The 17,398-nt window shown below is 23.6% G+C and overlaps 1 protein-coding gene across 2 annotated transcripts; it reads left to right on the plus strand.

Moving 5' to 3' along the window:
• Nucleotides 1–49: 49 nt before the first annotated feature.
• Nucleotides 50–16,714, plus strand: LOC122502834 (hrp65 protein-like). Of its 2 annotated transcripts, none has more exons than XM_043613123.1 (9): nt 50–503; nt 2,278–2,481; nt 4,356–4,574; nt 4,700–5,001; nt 5,185–5,480; nt 5,627–5,817; nt 5,913–5,967; nt 6,358–6,377; nt 16,352–16,714. In XM_043613123.1, exons 1-9 carry the CDS (start codon nt 240–242, stop codon nt 16,577–16,579), a joined length of 1,779 nt encoding a protein of 592 aa, XP_043469058.1. In that variant the 5' UTR covers nt 50–239; the 3' UTR covers nt 16,580–16,714. The 2 variants fall into 2 exon arrangements, with proteins under 2 accessions (XP_043469058.1, XP_043469057.1); XM_043613122.1 differs by lacking the exon at nt 16,352–16,714 and adding an exon at nt 9,825–10,150 and having other exon boundaries at nt 51–503.
• The last annotated feature ends 684 nt before the right edge of the window (nt 16,715–17,398 follow it).

Genomic DNA, 17,398 nt, shown 5'->3' on the forward strand with positions numbered 1-17,398 from the left:
AATAAACAATTTGTCAACACTGTAAAAAATAAATGCTTCTTTTGTCAATATGGCAACACTGTGAGACGCCATTGTGTGAATGGATTTGATAATCGCGTATTGTTAATCCTGTCAGTTTAATTGTTAGAAATTGGTTTAATTATATTTAGTGTTTGTTTTCAAGAGCGATCGATAGCGATTCAGTTACAACGTGAATTTAACAATTAACCTTTGAGTAGAAAGGTTATTTTTTTTACAAAATGGGCGAAGATAACGCATCTAAAGAAAATGCATCACAACCTCAACAACAGAATAATGCGAAAGATAAGAGCAATAATGATAATGCACACTCGGGTCCAGGAGGTGGTGGTGGTGGAGGACCTGGAAATCTAGGATTTGGTGGTGGACGTGGTGGTGGCCGCGGAGGAGGTCCAGGAGGGCATCCTGGAGGACATCGCAGAGGTGGTTCGCGATTCTCTGGTGGTCGCGGTGGTATGCAAGGGGGTGGAAGGAACGATGGAATGGTAAGTTTTTCGATGGTTTTTCATCAATGTTTTATTGATGTCAATGTGAATATTTATTGATATTTAAAATAATAATGATAGAGTTAATAAAACCTTGGTGGGTATAAATAATAGTGATGGTACCATTAATACCTTGGCGAATAATATTTAAAGTTCGATTTTTTATTGAGGCATTTACATTGTATTTCGTTCGTTTTCGTTTAGTCAAATGGTTCAAAATTTGCAATTTAGTTGTTGTTTGCTTTTTTTGTTTCTTAACTTTTTTATTATTTTTCTTTGCAAATATTTTTAGTTTTAAAATTCATACATTGAAAATCATAGAATTGTTGCAAAGAATTTTATTATTCAGAAAAATAACTGAATTCTCACTAAGAATTTTACTAAAACTTTTAAAAATCCTAATAAAATGCTTTTGAAGAATTTCATTGGATTTTTTTTTAAACTAATGGAGATTAATAATTTTAATTGAAAATCTTTAAAGAAATTGAATTTCATGAAGAAGAATTTTATTAAAATAGTATTGAAAATAATTGAATTCTAGCGAAGAATTTTGCTACTTATAAAAATAATTGAATTGTTCCGAAGAATTTATTAAAATTTTAGAAAATAAATGAATTTTATATTAATATTTGAAAATTTAAATTCTTTCAAGGAATTCTATTAAAATTGTTTTGAAAAGAATTGAATTTCTGCAAAGGATTTTACTATTTATAAAAATAATTGAATTATTGCGAAGAATTTTCCTATTTATAAAAATAATTGAATTGTTTCGAAGAATTTATTAGAATTTTAAGAAATAATTAAATTGTTATGAAGAGTTTTATAGAAATATTTGAAAATAATGAAATTTTTTCGAAAAATTCAATTAAAGTTGTTTCGAAAATAATTGAATTTCTTTAAAGAATTTCATTAAAATTAAGTATATTCAAAATAATTGAATTCATCACAAGAATTTTATTATTTTTTAAAAATAATTGAATTCTTTCAATTTTTTTGACGAATATATTTAAAAATTGCATTGAAAGTAATTTAATTTTTATATAGAATTTTTTAAAAATATTTTGAGAATAATTGAATTATTTTTAGAGAATTTTAAATTCTTGTTGAAATTGAATTTTATGGAAATTTTTGAAATTAATTAAATTCTTTCGTGTAATTTTATTTAAATTGTATTAAAAATTATTTAATTCTTGCAAAGAATTTTAGTATTTATAAAAATAGTTGAATTGTTTCGATGAATTTATTAAAATTTTAGGAAATAATCGAAATTTATGGAAATATTTTAAAATATTTGAATTCATCAGAGGAATTCAATTAAATTTTTTTTGAAAATAATCGAATTCTTGCAAAGAATTTTACTATTTATATATAATTCAATTTTTTCGAAGGAATTATTAAAATTTTAGAAAAAAATTGAATTTTTTTGAAATGTGTTAAAGAGTTTTTTAAAACTTGAATTCTTCCGAGGAATTCAATTAATATTGTTTTGATAATAATTGAATTTTTGTAAAGATTTTACTATTTAAAAATTTTAGAAGATAATTGAATTTTTTCGTGAAATTTTATTAAAATTTTTGAAAATATAAAGAGTAATAATTAGTTTTGTACTTAATAAGTGAATTTTTTAAATTTTGATTATGAAATTATTTAAAAAATGTATTTTTGAATATAAAAAATTTTGTAATTTGCATATCACTAATAAATTTAATATCTCGTTCCGCGCGTTACATTTGCTAGTGAATTAAATAATTGATAATTATTAATTTTATTGCAGAAAATGAATGATGGAATAGATGGTGGAAATTCTGAAGGAATGGGAGGTGGTAACAACATGGGGGGTGGTAATAATATGGGGGGTGGAAATAATATGGGTGGAAACAATATGGGTGGTCGTGGTGGAATGCGAGGTAGGGGACGAGGAGGAGGTCAAGGTGGCTCTGGAGGAGATCGAGGAAACATGATGAATCGCTCACAAGACGTAAGATTTATGTTTTCAAAAATATTGTAATTAAGTTTCTTTTTAATTTTTACAGTGTTACTACAAATCAGAAAATTTAGGGAATTTTATCAAAAGTGCTGGAAAAAGTATCAAATTTCTAAAATTACTAAAAAAAAAAAAACATTCTGCTTTTTGGTGTCAAAAAACATTTTCGAAAAACTTAAAAATTTAAAAATTCTTCTTGAATCTTAAAAACTTTAAAATTACAGTGAATTGTTAAAAAATATCTTAATTTCTTCTTATTTTTAGCAAAATATAATTAATTTTATATTAAATAGAGGTAATTAAATTCTAGAATAATTTTCTTAAAGTTCTTAAAGTCATTAGTTTCAATTACCTTAAAAAAAATTTAGTCAAATAATTTAAAATGCAAATTGCAATTTAAATTGTTGCAATTTTCATAGAAATAATTGAATTTCAGAATATTTTAAACTAAAATATACGAAAATTCCAATTTCTGTGTAGAAATTAATAATTGAATATTTATTTAAAAAGTATAAGTATTTAAATACTTATTTTCATTTATTTACCTACAGAAATTAAAATTTTTTTAAATTTTAATTTTAAATGTTCTGAAATTAGAGCTGAAGTTCTTCTAAAAGTTAATTAGTTTACATAATTTTTTATTCGAAAATTTCTCTGGAAGATTTTTAGAATTTTTAATAAAATTGTACAAAATTCAAATTTTTATTTAATTTAATACAAATTAAAATATTCAAGTTCAGAATTAATTGATGTTCAGAAGATTTAGAACTAAAATTCTGAAAATTCCAAATACAGTCAATAAATTGAATTCAAATAAAATTTATTTTTATCCCACATGCACAAAAACGGCGCTTTCTGATAGCAGCCGACAGGGAGGAAAGTCATTCATTTCTTCGACCGTATGAAAATGGCGGCCGTGTTCTCCCAAGGGCAAGAAAATTAGCTGTTCACATGCATTTTTCTTGCCCAAGGGAGAAATCGGCCGCCATTTTCATACAAATCGAACAAGTGAATGACTTTTACTCCCTGTCGTCTGCTATCTGAAATCGCCGCTTTTGTGCATTAGGAATAAAAAATATCGTAAGTAACACGAGAATAAAGGCAGCCAATTTCTTTACGATGATTTTTGTGACACTCGTTCCGGTCTCGGGGCGCCTACGGCGCCCTCGACCTCCACTCGTGTCACAAAAATCACCGTAAAGAAATGGCTGCCTTTCTCCTCTTGTTGCTTAATATACTATTAAAAAATTGTTCATGAATTCATGTTTTAAATAATTTTTATTAAAATTCTGAAAAAATTTCAATTTTAAATTTTCTGAAATTTAATTATTTATAGAATTAGAGCTGAAATTCTTCCAAAATTTAATTATTTAACATATTTTGTAATTCAAATTTTTCTGGAAATCAGTCATTTTTTATAATTTAGAGAAAATTTAATTATTCATAAATTTTGTTTTTAAACTTAAGGTTTTTAGGATTTTTAATAAAATTGTACAAAATTTAAATTTGCATTCATTTTAATTAAAATTAAAATATTCAAGTTCAGAAATAATTAATGTTCAGGAGGTTTTGAACTAAAATTTCTGAAAAATCCAATTTCAGTCAATTAAATTCAATTGAATAATTTAAAAATTTATTTGGGTTTAAATTAATTTTATTTAAAATTATGAAAAAATTAGTTTACTAAATTTTTCTGCTTATTAATTTTCTTTATTTATTTAAACTTTTTGAGCTAGAGACTAAAAGTCACTGGAATATTTTCTTTTTATTTATTTTTCTAATTATTTTTCCACTTGCTACTTTTCTTTATTCATAAACTTGTTGGTCTAGAGAGAAAAAATTCTCTAAAATTTTTTCTTTTCATTTAGGATCGATTATTGGATCGTATCATGAGTTTAAGTGGACCAACACACGAATTACCGCCGCAAGACACAACTGAGAAGAAATTCTCAGGAAGAAATCGTCTCTATTTGGGAAATTTGACTAATGATGTGAATGATGAGGAAATTCAACAATTATTTTCGCCGTATGGTGAAGTTTCTGAAATCTTCATCAACAAAGAAAAGAATTTTGCGTTTTTAAAAATGGTCAGTTTTTTCAGCAATACTCTTTGAATAGACTTTAATTAAATTTAATTATTTAATTTAATACTTTTTTTTATTAGTAGAGGAAATAAATAAATGTTATATAACATTGCTTTTTCACTTTAAAGGACTATCGTTTGAATGCTGAAAAAGCAAAGAGGGAATTAGATGCGACGCCTCGGAAAGGACGTGCTCTAAAAGTGCGATTCGCTCCAAGCTCGGTGACTGTAAAAGTTAAGAATCTCACTCCTTGGGTTTCCAATGAACTTCTTGAACGAGCATTCAGTGTGTTCGGCGATATTGAACGCGCTATTGTAATAGTCGACGAAAGAGGCAAATCATCGGGCGAGGGTCTCGTTGAATTTGCCCGAAAACCATGCGCACAACAAGCAATCAGAAAATGCACGGATGGTTGTTATTTCCTCACTGCGTAAGTTTATTTTCTCTTATTCTTCCAATCAAATGAATTTGATGATAATAATAATAACAATAGCTTAATAATTGATTAATTAATTATTAAAAGATTCATTCTTCTCATTAATACAAACTTAAACTTTTGTAAATAACAGAATTCTTTTTTTCTAAAAACTTTTTTTTACCGTAAATATTTTAGATCTTTGCGGCCAGTAGTGGCGGAAATATACGAACCACAAGATGATCTTGACGGTTATCCGGACAAGAATCTACCAAAAAAGCATCCGGACTTTTATTCAGCTCGCGAAGCTGGACCTCGTTTTGCTCAGATTGGCAGTTTCGAGCATGAATATGGCACCAGATGGAAACAATTGCATGAATTGTATAAACAAAAGGAGGAGGCATTAAAGAGGGAGATGGTGATGGAGGAGGAGAAATTGGAAGCTCAAATGGAATTCGCTAGATACGAGCACGAAACTGAAGTTCTACGTGAACGTAAGATTTTATTTTCTCTATAATAATAGATTATTTCTCTTTTAATAATAGTTATTGTTAAATACAAAATAGTAAATAATTTGAAAGTGAAATAAAGAAAAAGAAAATTTTATTTTATAATTATTGTTTCTTTGAATTTATTTTAGAATTACGCATGAGAGAAGCTGACAGAGATAGACAGAAGAGAGAATGGGAAATGAAGGAGAGACAAGCTGAGGAACAAAGGACACGCGAAGAAGAAATGAGAAGAAGACAGCAAGATGAAATGTCCATGCGAATTAGAAAGCAGGAAGAAGAATTACACAGAAGACAACAAGAGAATAACTTATTCATGCAGGTGAAGAATTTTTATTAATTATGACTTGAAATATTATTTTCTTGTTAAATCAAGTGCCAATTAATTAACAATTTTTCGTTTTTTATTTATTTCAGGAACAAGCAATGCGAGGTGGGAAAAATTACGATTCAGTTGGTAACAATGATGATGGTGAGTTGATAATAATTTCATAACGAAAATTAAAAAAAAAATTAAACATCCGGAGTAAATTATTTTCAAAATCAAGTGAATAGTTCAGAAATTGATTTTTAAGATAAAATGTTTCTTTAATTCAGAAATTATTTTTTGATAATAAACTTTTATTGTTTAATTCATGAACTGATTCTTTGAGAATAAACTTTTATTTAATTCGTAAACCGATTTTTAAAAATAAATTTTTATTTAATTCATAAACTGATTCTTTGAGAATAAACTTTTATTGTTTAATTCGTAAATCGATTTTTAAAAATAAATTTTTGTTTCATTCATTAAAAAGAATTTTATGATTCTTATTCTATAATTTTCTATCTGTTAATTAACAAAAAATTTTTTTTCTTTCAGCTGCAGGCAACTTACCAGTGGTAACGTACTCTTTTTTCTTATTTTCTTACTCAACCTTGCATTTTTTTACTAATACCGTAAACATATCATTTAAAAATTTGTGTTACCTCGTGTAACATTTTCGCATAATACTCATATTCATAAATTCAAGGAACTTAAATATTTCTTGAAACAAAAAAAAATTTTCCAATGCATTCTGATTAATTGGGTTTTGATTTTCTGAATTAAACCGTTTTGAATTTTTATTCTTACGTAATCGGATCAGAATTGATCTAATTTGAATTCGCAAATGCATAGGTGCATTTTAAGTTACTGTTTAAAAACAGGGTTTAAAATAATTTAGGATAAATTGGGAATGAAAAATTTTCATCCTGATAATATTCGTAAATTAACCATAATATTGAAAATTTAATTTAAGGATAAGAACAATATTTCTTAATTTATATTTTGATTTATTATCTATGCGAGTTTACTTATCTAAACTGTTTAAAATTTAAAGAAAAACTGGAAGAAAACAGAATAATTCGCTATAAAAGCGAAAGCTTTTTACATTATTTCTTAATATTTTCTCGTAAATTATAATTATTAGATTTCAATTAATTTTCAACGAAAACAAGTTTCGAAAATTTTTTAACTCACTTTATATTTTAACTCGAATTAGGTAATTAAAACAATTTAAATTATTAATTTCAGCTGTAAATTAAATCGAAATTATGTGTTTTATAAAATTTTTATCGATGCAAATTGACAGAGATCGAGACTTCTCTTTAAAAACTAAAAAGATTTTGAAAAAATCTTGAAGTAATTATTAACTATTTATTTAAAGTTTATTAAATTATATCGGATATTTTTCTCCCAAAAGATATTATATATTTGGGAAATAAGTTATTATAATATAATATTACACTATAAGAATATGATTCTTATAGATTCTCTTTGAGATTTTCAACACTAGATGTTAAAAATCAGTCTTTCTAAAAAATTAATCTTTAATCTGTAAATAATTTAAATTAATACCAAAGAAATTTAATCAATATTTAACAAATAATATTGATATTTAGATCGTAAAATTTTTAAGAAATCTTTAAAATCTGATCAAGTAATGCCCAACTTTAAAAATTAATCAAAATTATTCGCTGTTAGTTGCATTTGGCAGAAAATTGGCAAAAATTCATATTAAAAAAAAGCAAAAGAAAATTGAAAGATGAAAAAATGATTGTATTTTTCATGATAAAGTAAACTCTTATGATATTTATTATCTTAATTCATAATTAAGCAACTAGCAGCGAATCACAAATTAATTATTTCTAATTAAATCGTTGTCTTACATATAAGAGAGAATCTTAAAATTCTTTTTTTTTTGCCATAAATATTCTCCGAGAAATGGAGAATTTATACCACTGCTGGATGATTTCCCTGAATTAATTTTTATTTCTACTGGAAATTATTATAATTCGTAATCATAACAGTTACTAACTGATAAGAAACGATTCTTTCAATCTGGTTGTTACCAGAATTTTACCTTGATTTTTTTTTTGTAAATAGGAGAAGGTTAATTTAAGTTGGAACAAAAACAAACAGTGTTTTGTAATTTCTTTTTTTAAATTCTCAATTAGTAATTTTATTCACCCTCTGTAAACTCCCTCTAGTAAATGCGTTATCACTTTTTGTAAGGAGACTTTAAATCTTTAAAAAATGAATATTAACCTTGGGAAATTTGGGGAAAGTGAAATATTTTAAAATGCAGTATCACAGAAAACAGGGAAAAAATTTGTGAGTTGTTTTTTATCTTTATTTATCAATACAAGATAAATATTATTAAATTATGTGAAATTGTTTAATTATTAAATTATATACCTAAGTTTATTTAATTTAAATGTTAAATTAATTAAATTATTATTATATAGAAATTTAAACAAATTTCCATCGAATTACTGATTTAATTTTGAAAATTTTTTCCTTGTTTTTCTTCCTTTATTCCCAATTGGGATTACTAATTGAATTTGTAAACAATTTCTTTATGAAAACTTGAATTAATTAATAGTCAGGCTACATGTTCAGAGCAGATATTTATTTTATTTTGAGAATAATTTAATTAATTGAAATTAGTAATATAATTAAATAGTATATAGCATTAATTATTAATTATTTAGTTAATAATTAATAATTTATTATAATTTTCAAAAGAGAAAAAATGTGGTCTCTTTTTTAACTAATTTCTCTTTTTCTTTTAATAATAATTTGCCTGATGAGGGTCTTATATATTATAATAATTTATTAATTATATTAATTTCATAAATCTTTTCTGTATTTTTTCATTTTTTAGACCTAAAAAAGTGGAACATTGAATAAGTCGCCTGGTTATTTACTAGCTATTAATTAGACAATTTCGAAATATTTTTGTTACATAAATTTTACGTTCGAGTGTAACAATAATATTTAACGCGTCTGTAATATAATAATTATCATATTTCTAAAATTATATTTTAGAATTATTTTTATACGCTTTTAAAATAATAGACCTCACTTTTTTTGTAGAGTTAATTAAATTTTTAATATTTATATTCTAATTTTCTCATAGTTCTAGTTCTCATTTAAAGGCCACGATTTTGACTTTTTTCCTTAATTTTTAAAACTTGCTACTTTTTCCAAATTTGAATTTTTAGAAATTATTTAATTTCAGGAGGTTTTAAATTGAAATTTTCAAATTTTTTTTTCCCGGGGAAAAACAAATTAACAAATAAGAAGTATTTAAATATTTAACAAAATTATTCGAGTTTTGAATAATTGAATTTAGAAATCAAGGAAATAGAAAATAAAATTCATGTGACATTACTGAATTAAATAAACGACTTTTTCGACTTTTTTTATATTTTAAATCGACTAAAGGGACTTTTTTCTTAAAGTCGTTCCGAGGTCTGGATTTAGTAGTTCGAATTTTCTATTAATATTCCAAATATTCTAATTTAATTAAATTCAATAAAAAAAATACTCATTCTATTTTTATATTTTGATAAACATTGCATTATGTAGAAAAAGAAAAAAATCAATTTTATTTATTCCTCAAAAAGAAAATGCCAAAAATAGAAAAGAAAATGCAAGAATAGAAATTAATTTGACATCTTTTCATTATAAGTAGAAAAAATTAAATGTTTAAATATTCATTGGGCTTACTTGGTCTGATTATTTATAGTATCTCAAATACCGAAATGCTTCTCTTTTTTTTAAATTATCGAATTTTATCCAATTGACGAATTATTAATGAATTTTTTGCAATATTGAAATATCTAACAGTTTTTCCCCTTTCTTTTCTATGTTATTTGATGAAAATTGATGATGACCTGTGTGCTGCTGTCAAACATGGACGATCACCCTGAACCGTAAAAAACACACAAATTGCGGTATTGGCATTCTGAAATTTTATTGATAAAAAAAAACAAAAATATATCAATAAAAAATGCGTCTAGGACCCAAAAAGCTTTATGGAAGCTTACGATCGTAACAATCGTGGGGGTTACAGAGATGATCACAACCAAATAATGGATTTGATGGATATGCGGGTAGAAATGGGCGGCAATATGGGGGGTAATATGGGTGGCAATATGGGAGGAAATATGGGAGGTGGTGGTGGAGGAGGTGGCGGCGGCGGTGGTGGTGGACGTGGTGGTAATTCCGGTGGTAGTGGAGGCGGCCGTTGGCAAGGGGGTAATGATCGTAATCGTAATGACGATTTTCCGAATAAACGTCGACGGTATTAAAATATTTTATATAAAAAAAACTCTTCTCTGGATAATTTTAATTTTTAATCGCTAATACAAATTACATACCTGAAAAATATATTGATATCGATATTTGAATATTATTAATATTCATATATAAATAGTTGAAATCTTCGCTGTTATAATGATATTCTTTTGTGTTCGCCACAAAAAATATATACCTTTTTTCGTAATTGAAATAATTTTTTGAGTAGTTGAAATTTAAAAAATTTTTTGGATATAAAATACTAATTTCAATATTTCCGACGAGATACCAATAATGATTTTTCTGAAATTGTTAAGTAGAACCTGTAGACCCATAAAATTCATAGACATTGGGTCATTTGAGAATTTTTTTTTTTGTTGAAAATTTTCTCAAAAGACAATTTGCAAATTATTCCAGTAATTATTAAAATTTGTAGCAATTTTTTAAGTAAAGGAAAAGTAATAATAAATTAGTTAATTTTAACTAAAATCGGTAGTTTTTAATAATTCAGTTTGAATTGTCTTGAAAAGAGAAAATAGGCAGAGGATCTTTAAAAGAAAAATAATTTTAATTCAAAAATAATTCAAAAATACTATTTTAATAATTACAGATGGAATAATTTTGTGATTAATAACAAATAATTTTGTAATTCCAAGAGTAAAAAAAATCAATTTTTTGATAAATGATAATTTGACTTTATTTTTGAATTCATTATTTTGAACTATTGAAAGTTTAAAAATAATTTTTGAATTTAATTGAGAATTTAAGTTTCGTGAAAGAAATTAAGAATAAAAACTTCGTTATTTGTGTAAACTCGATTGACTGCGTCTCGTAATTAGTTGCTACTTTTATCGCGCACTTATTAAAATGAGCATATTTTTTCAGTATTTCTGACGAATAGAGATTTTAAATATTTTTCACATCCTTCATAATTCATAAAGTAGAGAAAGAGAGTGAGTGAAAGAGAGACACCTTTTCAAGCTCATAAAACAAAAGTCTTGCAACAATTAATCATTTATCATTTTCTTTTGTTTTCATCTTTTCATTATAATTCACTTCATTATTTTTTGTTTTTTCGTTTTTGACAATTGTGATAAAAAATATTCATCAATACAATTTCATGTGCATATTTATACTAGTCTTGATAAAAAAAATTTTCGTTTTCTCGTGTCGATATTTTTTCTTCTATTATAAATTAGTTTGGAAAAAAAATCTCTTTTTTATAATTTTTTAAAATTGTAAAAAATTTTATTCCTATTAGAAAATAATTATTATTGTTTTTTTTTCTCGAGCGAAAAATATTTATTTCCTTTTTTCAATTAATTTCTTCATTAAATTAATTAATATAAATATAAATAAATAAAAATTAGTAAATAAAATTTTTGTCAAATTGAAAATTGACGTTGAGCTTGAAACGGTTTTTTTTTATTAAATCTCAAAATACAATGAACGGCAGTGCCGGAATGAAGAAAAATAATTTGAATTGTAAAAATTTCTCCTTTTTTCCATAGTATATGAGATAAAAAAAAGGTTTTAGCTTCAAGCTAAAGTGTTTGAACCAATTAATTGATAATTGATACATATGAATTGAGGAGTCCAAACTATATTTGTAAGAAATAATTAATAATTGTTTCATGAGGCTGAAAGTGGCACCCAGTTACCAACACTCACTTAATTTTGGAAATTAAACTTGAACTTCAAATTTTTTTTTAAAATCAATATAAAATATTGTGAAAAATTAAATGAGTGCTGATAATTGAGTGCCAGTTTCAATTTCATAATTATTTCGACGAAGTGGTTTTTATCTTTTGGTAAATTTGTAACTTATTTTTTCTGTGACATGGTCGAGAGGGAATAATTACAAATTTATCAAAAATTAGTTGTCAAAAGAGTAACAAATTTATTTTGTCCAATATTTAAATAAAAACACATTTTTCAAGCAATCACTTAAGAAAACAATAAAAAGAAAACAAATACCTATTGATAAACATAACCTTTATAGAGAATTATACTCAAAGTTAAAATTATAGTTTCGATTATTTGTGAATTTTCGCATTTTTGAAACCTACTTTTAAAAAGAATGCGATTATTATTCAATTTTTTTTAATAATTACAACTATTATTTTGCCATTCGCAATGGAGTTAGAAACAAAAGAATAGAAATTACGAAAAAAAAATCTAAAATTAGATTTTTTCAAATTAATTGAAACTATAATTTTAATATTCGGCGATAAATTTAGATTAAGACATTTAAGATTAGAAAATTAATAATTATAACATTACAAGTTTGTGTATAAGAGAACGAAAAAATCCATTTAATCAATAAAGATTTAGAGGCACAATAATTAAATTTAACTTTTTCAATTATTATAATTTTTTATATCCTACTAAATTATTAATATAGAGAATTATTTAATTAATTAATTAATTAATTTTTTAACCATTTTTTTTATATTTAATTGAATTATTGTTTTAAAAATCTAATAATAATTGAAATGTTCATTATGTATTTTTTTAGTCAATTGTTAATATTACTTTACGAATTAGCAGAAATGAAATTAAAATTTTTTTTAGGAGATTTTATTGTTAAAATATTAAATATTATTTCTTGAATTGAAACTAATTTTGGAATTTTTTTTAACTATTTTTTTAATATAATTTTTTTATAGATTTATAATAATTAACTTCTAATGATTGTCTCTCGCATATTTTAATCGTAATAGTTTGTTTCCAGGTTCAATTTGCAAAGGGTCAGCCTTTTGGCAAAATAAGTGAATTAAAATTGATTTATTTAAAAATGAAATTAAATAAATCTTGCTTTTTTTATTTAAACTGCAAAAGTGAAATTGTCTAATAGTCATTGACATTGAAGACAAGTTCATTTATAGATAATTTATGTGAAAGGGTAAAAGGGAAATTAATTATCGAATCGAATTTACTTCGAAATAAAGAAATGTTACTTGACATTTAATATTTTTTATGTGCAAATGCAATTTAATTACATTTAATACATTTCATATAAAATATTTTAACAAATGAAATTTAGTTAAATTTAATATTTAGAAAAAAATTGTTAATATAATATTATTAATAATTAATATAATATAAATCATATTCATAAAATAATATAAAGTAAGATAAAAATTTAGAAATATTATGAATATATTATTTTTTTTTATAAATTTATTTATTTTTCCATTCACATTTACAATTCAATAGAAGATAATTTTTTTTATTTTAAATCCGAATAATTTAGTTTTTAATGTAATTAATTAATTAATACCTTTTTTATTTATAATATTAATATTAATTTTATTTGTTTGTTTGTTTTTATCATAATATTAATATATTTTTAAATAGAAATATTTTTAGAAGCATGGATTTTATTGCAATGTTTCTGAAAGAAATTGAAAATTTTTTGAAATTGCATGTAATGTGTATTTTCAAAAATATTTAAATGATACCTATTTAAATATCGGAATATTTTAATATAGATTAGAATATAATTATTATGTAATAAATATCAACTTTGTACTGAATTATCAATATTGATATTTATCGTATGCCTACTTAATTAATAATTATAAATTATTAAGTATTAACATTTACCTACTTGATATTTAATTCATGAAAATTAAATTTATTTCTTGTTAGCAAAAATTTGAGATGTTACACTTTTCAAAATAATTGTTAAAAATTTTGACAGTTAAATTCTTTTATTAAAGTGTTGTAATATAGACCGTGAAAGTTTTTTTTACTAATTTTTGTTATTTTGTTATTTGTTTATTTTTTTTATTATTTTATTTTTGTTATTTGTTTATTTCTTTTTTTTATTATTATATTTTTGTTATTTTCCATTTTTGTTTACCATTTTTCTAAATTTATTTTTCGTATGTAGATTTTACTTGTAGTTAATTATTTTTTTCTACTTTTTTTATTTATTTGTATATTCAATTCGTATTTAGTTGCTTTATACAATTTTCGTATTTAATTTTGCATTTATTTTGTTTTTATTCAAGTACTTAAATTTGAATTTTTTCCTCTTTAGAATATTGTTCTATTAATATTTTCTTCTATTATTTTTTTCTATTAAAATTCTTTCCATCAAGATTTTTTTGCTATGAATATTTTTTCTTTTAATATTTTTTGCTGTGAATATCTTTATCTATGAATATTTTTTGCTTTGAATATTTTTTCTAACAATATTTTTTTCGACGGATATTTATTTCTGTCAATATTCTTTGCTATGAATATTTTTCTATTATTAATATTTTTTTGAATTAATATTTTTGTCCATCAATATTTTTTTCTATTAATATTTTTGTCTATCAATATTTTTTTCTATTAATATTTTTTCCATCAATATTTTTTTCTATTAATATTTTTTCCATCAATATTTTTTGCTATGAATATTTCTTTCTACCTATCAATAATTTTTTCTATCTATATTTTTTTCTATCAATATTCTTTGCTATGAATATTTTTTTATATTAATATTTTTTCCAATCAATATTTTTTTGTATTAATATTTTTCCCTTCATATTTTTTCTTTTATTTTTTCTATATTTTTTCCAATTTTTTCTATAATTAATTTTACATATTTTTTTCAACTCAGTATGTTAATTTTTCTCTAATTAAATTAACATTTCATTAAAATAACAGAAAACGTTCCAAAAGTTTATCTGTGTGTGCAAAGAAAAAACAATTTATTAAAATCTCTGTGACCAACAATAATTATAATAAGACAAAAAAAAAAGAGAGAGAGAGAATATTATTTTTTAACATTTTTCACTCTATACAATGCTTTTGATCGACATTGAAACTTAAAATGGAGAAGAAATCAGCAATCACATAGGCTAACTTTCTTGAAACCAGTAGAAAATGAAATGCTGCACTGAGGTGAGTAAACTTTGTGAAAACGTTATTAAACCATAATAATAATAATCTTATATATTAATTTTGGGTGGGCTGTGAGAAATCTTTATGATGGGAAATTTAAATATACTTTTAACTCTTTATTCTGTTATACCAAAGGTATATTAATTATTTAATTAATTAATTTTAAAAAATAAACATTTAAATAAATTACACATTAATAACAAATACAAATTAATGAAAATAAAATAAATGTTACTTTAGAAAAAATACACACATACACGAATAATTAAACCGTAAAGAAGACGAAATACGACACGAATACATTTTCTACAATTAAAATTGTAAATTTCATATTTATAATTAAAAATTTCATCTGTATGAAATTTTAAAAAATAGAAAAATTGAAAAATTTGGGATTTTGTGGGGATTTAATGATATTATTCCAACACTAAGTATATGCTTGAAAAATACCAAAGGATTGAAAAATCCAATAATTTTTTTTTAAATGTCTAGAAGTTTATCTGAAATTCAACAGTTTTTTGATTCTAAGCCAGCCCAGAGCTTCTTTAACAAAACCCAGGACAACCAAATTTTCTGATATTAATTATTATATAAAAAAAGGTTGTCAGGGATTAATTTATTTTTCTGGGCTGCTTGATTGATATTTTCTCTCTTTAAGAAAAAAACAACTCCACATCTTTGTGTGAAGAAAAAATTAAGCTCTAAAAAAAAAAATTTCGGTTCTCAATACTTATAGGAAAAATAATTAAACTTCTAAATGGAATTTTTTTTTGAAAAGTACTTTTAAGTGTGAAATTTGAAAAAGTTGACAAATTTCATCCCGTTTCTTGGTTTTGGTCGAAGTTTTCTCATTTGTTCTATGAAACACTGGAATGTGAATACTTCAATAATAATTAAAGAATTTCGACTCTCACTGCGTAATTTAGAATCGATATTTTCAAAATATCAATTTTTTTAAAATCTATCGAAAACACATCACTTGTAAATTTTGTTCATCATTCAAATTTTTTTCATTTATCTTCAGTTGTAAAAACTCGAAAAATTTTTTTTTTAATTTTCTTTTGCGATTTAGAAAAAATTAAATTGAGCGCGGAATTTATCTTTTTAAACATTTTTTTAATACGTGAAGCAGTAGAAATTAAATCTTTAATGGGATAAATGGTGAAAAATGCACGATTTTTCAATAATAATAATAAACAATTAAATATGCTTTTCTAAACGAAATCTGAAAATCTCTACGATGATGATTTCTCCTTTTTTTTATGTAAACAAAATCGAACGTCTTCAAAAATACACATTTTATCAGTTGGTTCTTTTTCTTTTGTAGTAATTAAATATTTTTGCTTTCTAGGATATATTCATCAAACACAAGGAGTCTGGGGAAAATGAAGATGATGGTGATACTGGCTATGAAGAAGAAGAAGATGAAGACGATGGAGATGATGGAGCCGGAGGGAAAAGAAGAGAAAAAGAAGTTGATGAAGACGAAGATGCTGTGGCAAAGCAACAGGAAGCGACTGTCAAGCTTAATCTTATGATTAAAGATGTTTTTCTTCTTAAACTTCAAGTATTTCATTGAACAAGAAAAAAGGAAAAAAGAGGAAAATTAAATCATGAAGAAATCACTTGAATTATTAAGATTGCAGCAATTTTCAAATTCGTGTCGAAGATTCTGTATAGAGGAGAATCATGAAAATTGCTCGAATTTTTGGAGGTAATGTTCTTATTTTATTACTAAGTTATTTTAATTATTGATAAATAATCAATAATCAATTAGTGATTATTTATTATTATTAATAACATGGATCACAGTTTGTCACCTATTCACTGTTTTTTAACTATTTAAAATTTTTTTCACCTATTTTGATAATTTTTTACTATTGTGTCCTTTTTCATGATTCAATTAATTTTTAGATGCAATATTTACAATGTTAAATATAAAGTAGTTGAGAATTGCTGAAGAAAATTCATTTGCCTTAAAAGAAATTTGTTTAACATTCCCGAGCTTGAATTAACTTAACTATCACAAAATTATAGATTTTCACCTTTTTTGTTATAAATTCTTCAATTTGATCCAAGTTTCAATTTATATCAAAATTGAAATCCATGTTCATTGATTTAAAATTTATAAAGTTCAAATTTCAATGGATGTTAATTCAAATTAAGCATTTCTTGATTAAAATTGTAATCGATAAAAATTTAAATTCCTAATTCCAATTTAATTTTCACTTTAATTAAACCTAAATTCAATTTATTCAAAATTATCATTTATCCAGATTTCGATATAATAAAATTTTATTTCATTCAAATTTAATTCGATAAAAAGTTTGAATTTTATTCAAATTTTATCACAATTGCAATTGGATTTTAATTTAATTCAAATTTTAATTATGTTATA

The sequence above is a fragment of the Leptopilina heterotoma genome, unplaced genomic scaffold (genome assembly GCF_015476425.1).
Source record: "Leptopilina heterotoma isolate Lh14 unplaced genomic scaffold, ASM1547642v1 Lhet_24, whole genome shotgun sequence".
Classification (NCBI taxonomy): domain Eukaryota; kingdom Metazoa; phylum Arthropoda; class Insecta; order Hymenoptera; family Figitidae; genus Leptopilina; species Leptopilina heterotoma.